This window comes from Medicago truncatula, chromosome 2, assembly GCF_003473485.1.
Source record: "Medicago truncatula cultivar Jemalong A17 chromosome 2, MtrunA17r5.0-ANR, whole genome shotgun sequence".
Classification (NCBI taxonomy): Eukaryota; Viridiplantae; Streptophyta; class Magnoliopsida; order Fabales; family Fabaceae; genus Medicago; species Medicago truncatula.
Window position 1 is genome coordinate 6,659,745 of NC_053043.1, and position 5,412 is coordinate 6,665,156.

The window sequence follows — 5,412 nt, forward strand, 5'->3', positions numbered from 1 at the left end:
AGGAGACTTCAAAACAACCAGATTCTCATATAGGCTAAAATTTGCTGGTCAATTGTAGTCTCACACCAAATGTAAATAACATGAGTATGTCAATCTCATCGAATGATCTCTTAAATAAGTCAAACCAAAGAAAGAATGGTTTCATTAATCTTATTATTGTTAACAATTATATCCTGATATCCATAAACACATTCGAGTAAATCTCAACAATCAAATGAGATAAACCATCTCTCCAAATTATATCAAACCCAACCATACAATTTAATGATTATTACATATCCATTACTGTATCTAATCTAAGTAATTTAATAATTAGAATTTCTCCCTAAGTTGACATTCTTTACCCACCATGAAACCCACGTAATCAATGGCACTTTCATCCACCAAAAGAACTATACCTCACATTCCTCCCTCATTTTCCCCCTCTAATTCTCGTGGTCCCACTTTTGGCACTGATCGGCTTATCTGTATGGGCCTATGGTAGATTCTTTGTCACACAAGTAGAAGTAGCCATGTGTATATAATGAAGTAAAGCACCACACAGGTTCCTATCAAATCAAGGATATTTAACCCCATCAACTCATGGAATTAGAACTTTCACCTTTTCATCACTCTCTTCCCTATAGGATGATACCAAATAATGCATCCATTGCATAATCTTCTCGTGACTAGATCTCTATATATGTCATCACTCCTCTATCTATATAAATACACAAACCCTTCAACTTAATTTATGTGACATCACAAATATTAAACATATACCTTTCATTTCTATTACTTCCATTCACTCATTTTTCATCATCTTTTCTCTTCTATATATTCTCATCTCACAGTTGCACTAACTCAGTCTTATTGGACTTGGGTGATTTTCTGATATCTAAACTATAAACCCTAGATCACTTAAACAACTTCTATCGACAACACAAAAAACAAAGTCATATAATCAACATATTCATATACGTACATTACAAAAGGTGCGCCAAAAATACATATACAAACATTAAGATGGATCGCATATCGAAATTAGCATCACAAAAGGCGGTAGTGATCTTTAGCAAGAGTTCATGTGGGATGAGCCATGCAATTAAGAGACTATTTTATGAGCAAGGTGTTGGTCCAGCAATCTATGAACTAGATGAAGATAAGAGGGGGAGGGAAATGGAATGGGCTCTCATAAGATTAGGATGCAACCCTAGTGTTCCAGCAGTGTTCATTGGTGGCAAGTTTGTGGGTTCAGCCAACATAATCATGACCCTTCATCTCAATGGCTCACTCAAGAAAATGCTTAGAGAAGCTGGTGCACTTTGGCTTTAGGAAAACTTGAAATATGGAAGCTCGCATTCTAGTGCAAATGCAAACAGCCAAAAATGGCCTTTTTTATATAATATCCTAACCAAGCCCTCTTTTTTTTTTTGTGAGACCTTGCGGCTTTAAGAATATGCATTGTATTAGAATAATCTTTGTTACCTCCAATATAATTTTGAGTTGTACTTCTGAAACTTTGTGTGCATTGTTTCTCCTTTTTTTTTCTTCACGAATTGAGTATTTGCAACTATATAAATTCATCTCTCCGGTTGGGTAAGATCATAAAACAATAAAATTATTCTATTGAAATGTCAAAATCAATGGTTTAAGAAAACTCATTTTTCTATGTAAGTAAAGCTCGAGTGTGTGTATAAAACATGAATTTTTACTTCGTACACTTGTAAATAAAGGTGCACCAGCACTCTTACTTTTTAAATATATAAATTAACAATTATTTTTATGAAATAAAGAATTATTTGTCGAGTTTTATATTTTAGAAAATGTCATTTCAGAAGAAAAATACTACTTTCTTGTTTATAAAAATCATACTGAATTTTTATGCTTTATTGTAAAAAATAATCAATATTCTCTATTATGAGTAATAAAAATTTAGAAATATTTTATTTTATTTCACCGACATTTTTGATAAATAAAATTTTATTATTATAATTGTAAATGATAGGGAAAAAAACTTCAATTTTAGATAAGTCAGTTAACCACAATGAAATTGTAGATTATTTAATATATAAAAAATTAAGTGATTATTTGAAGATTCGGAGTTACGTACGTAGATGAGCATCCCATGCATACCCATTAATTTTAGAATGGTTTAAATATGTATTTCATCCTTGCAATTAGGGGTCGTTTAAAAATTGGTCCATGTATTCGCTAATCCTTGCAAACTAGCCTTGCATTCTTTAATCATTTAAAATTTCGTCCTTTGACCCAGTTGATCACTGCCAGGTCATCAAATTAGCAAAATGGCATGGGAATGGACAAAAATACCCTCACCATCCTTCTTCTTTTCTTCAATTTTCCACCGCTTAAATCATTCATCCCTATTCTCTTCTCTTCATTTCTTTTCTGCAGATCCAGCACTGTTATTCTATATCCTTATCTTATTTCTCCTTCGTGAATAATACCCAACATTTTTAAACATACCCAATATCATTTACATAAAACCAACACCGGAATAGAGGTTTGAATTCAAGGTTTTGCTGGTAATTGTTGGGCCACCAATAAGTGCCTCTTGAATAAGTTTCTTCCCCACACCAATCAAATTTAATATCAAATACAGTTGCCTATAAAACTAACCGTGCAAGCTACTAATACCTCAAACATTTGAGTAATGTAGAGCCAACTTGTTAAATTGAAGATGAATAAAGTGGCACCTCTAATCGATGAAGGCATGAACTTTAAACACAGTAACGAAGATGAACATGAAAACTGGCTCTAACAATTGAAATCGGAAAACAAAGTTTACATGTGTCTGATGGAAGCTAGAGATGGCCATTTGAATCCCTTTCAAATCTTGTATGGAATTCTATCATTAGAGCCAATGTATCACATGGGTATTATAATTATGATGTTAATCTTTATCATTTACCTGATGGGTTTATATTACCTTTGATAATTAAATCTTGTCCGAAAATTGGAAGTGTTGGTCATTGTAAAATTGTTCATTGTCATGTTTTGGAGATGGGTTTTAAGAATCATGTTCATGTCGTCGTGAATGAATTGGTGGGTATGTATGGGAAAGTTAGGAAAAGAAGAAGAGGGTGAGTTGTGATTTATGTGTTTGGAGGAGGAGGAGGAGGAGGAGGAAATTTTAAATGATTAAACTTTGCAAGGGTAATTTGCCAGAATTAACGATTACATGGACCAATTTTTAAATGACCCTTAATTGCAGGGACGAAACACATATTATAGCCTTTTAGAATAAAACTTGATAAATTTTATGGGGGAGTACGTCTGCACGTGGCATTGGTAACAAGCCAAGGACATTGTTCATCATTTGATGATTAGATGCATGTTATTTGAACAATTATTTTTTGGAACAACCAATGAAAAATAAAGAGTACACAAAATAGTTGTAGGAATACTACTTTTCTTTGATTAAGATCAAATGGTTTAGGTTTAAGCTCGGTATTCTAAATAAAATTAAAATATATATTTTTCATTGTTTGATCTTGATTGAACAATCACCAATGATTTGAATGCTTGAATATGTGATTTTAATGATTACCATGAACAATGGCGGATCTCTTCAGAGACCCCTGGGGGCCACAGCATCCCCCAGATTTTACTTATATACCATATTAGATGTATTTTATCAGTCATAGTCTTGCCGTCATAGTGGAAAGGGGGTGCCATACTAGGTTAATTGTCGCTGGTTTGACTCCCTCCTTCTTCTTTTTTACGTATTTATCTTACATTTTTACAAATTGTATTATAAAAAAACCTTGTAGATAGGATTCGAACACATATTCCCTTGTGTGCTTTTGAACAAGTCATACCACTAAGCCAGCTACCAATTACTGTTATTTTTGAAACCAGTTAATATATATTACGTAGAAATTTGGCACCCCCGAAAAATTAATTCAAGATCCGCCACTGACCATGAATCCAATTTTAAAATGAACATTGTTGGAAGTGAGACATTTTTCATGGGACTCATATTTTTTTACCTTAAATTTATAAGGGTCATGTTAACTTGTGCCTTTAGGGCACACGTTAAGCATTAAATTTTTGCCATTAATGAAAAAAAATTAATATTAGAATTTTTTAGCAATAAATTAACACAATTTCTGAAACATAATTTCTATTAGTGGAATCCTTAACATGTGTCATAAGGGCACAAGTTAACATTTCCCAATTAATAATTTTAATTTTAACTAATAGTATTAGTTTTACTATTATTAATATTTTTGGACATTACTCATTAGTTTTGCTGCTAACTTTTTTATTTAAAATAAAATTTGGAAGGAAAATTACAGTAGTACGTGAGTAAAGATTTATTTGTCGATCGAGAAGTCTTAGCTTAACCGGCAAAAATGCAGAAATTGTTAGGCCGGATGTTATGACCGGGGTTCAAATCCCGGTACCTCCACTTATGTGTGTGAGTTTATAATGGTTTTACCATTTCGTTTATCTACCAAAAAAAAAAAAAAGATTCATTTGTCAAAGTAAATGAAGTATACAATTTGGAAATTAAATTGATACACACAAAAAAAGATAGTAATTACTTTCAATAAATGGGACCCACCATCATTAACTATTGTATATTCTTTTCAAGATTTTTTGTGTCTTTATATTTTCAAATGGAGGAAATGAAGATAATTATAAATGGAGAGGATCTCAATTCGTAGTACGTAAGGGTGAGAGTAATGATCATTTTATAAATATCTTTGATAGAATTTAAACCATATCGATTGAAATAATAAAGTTAAACTCTTACCGCCAAAAATCTAACGCCTAATTGAACAATTTATTGTTAATTGATTTACTAACAAGTTGATTTATTTAATATTTATTTTTTGTATCGTTTACTATGGTAAAAATTAATTAGACTTCAAAAAGACTGATTTTTTTTATTAACACCTTTGGATGCATTTGACCAAAAAAGAATTGTTAGTTTGTATAGGACTTCATTCAGGTCTCTATATTTGTTAGGCAGACCTGCATCTGTGCATCAAGCTGGATGACATGTAATGTCTCTATCGTTCCAAAATTAAGATGGATATATTCTTTGATTTGATACATACAGAAGTAGATAAAATTCCCGAATAGAGATATTCTTATTATTATATCAACAACAGAAAGAAAAAAAATATTCTTATTTTAGAGCTGTTCCATCAACATGTGGTGTGGCTCTTCATTATCTTTTGGGGTACTGTAATTAGACAAACAAAATTTGTTAGCACAAGTATTAATACAACGTTTAGGAAAGGTAATTTGGTGATTATACTATTTCTCTGTTTTTTTTTAATTATTTTTGACAAATAAAAAGAAAATATTGTCATCAAATAATTATATAAATATCATTCCTCATTCAATAAGATTGTATTCCTTCAGTTTCAAAATGAGTGTTACTTTAGCCAAAAAAAT

The 5,412-nt window shown here is 31.4% G+C and overlaps 1 protein-coding gene across 1 annotated transcript; it reads left to right on the top strand.

The window, feature by feature from the left end:
• Positions 1 to 588: 588 nt before the first annotated feature.
• LOC11443355 (monothiol glutaredoxin-S10) lies at positions 589 to 1,499 on the top strand. The gene has a single exon (XM_003593925.4). The coding sequence runs from the start codon at positions 1,006 to 1,008 to the stop codon at positions 1,312 to 1,314; it is 309 nt and encodes a 102-aa protein (XP_003593973.1). The 5' UTR covers positions 589 to 1,005; the 3' UTR covers positions 1,315 to 1,499.
• Positions 1,500 to 5,412: the final 3,913 nt, after the last annotated feature.

Bases quoted from the DNA above. Each gene is read 5' to 3' on its own strand.
- LOC11443355 (XM_003593925.4), top strand. From the start codon at position 1,006: ATGGATCGCATATCGAAATTAGCATCACAAAAGGCGGTAGTGATCTTT.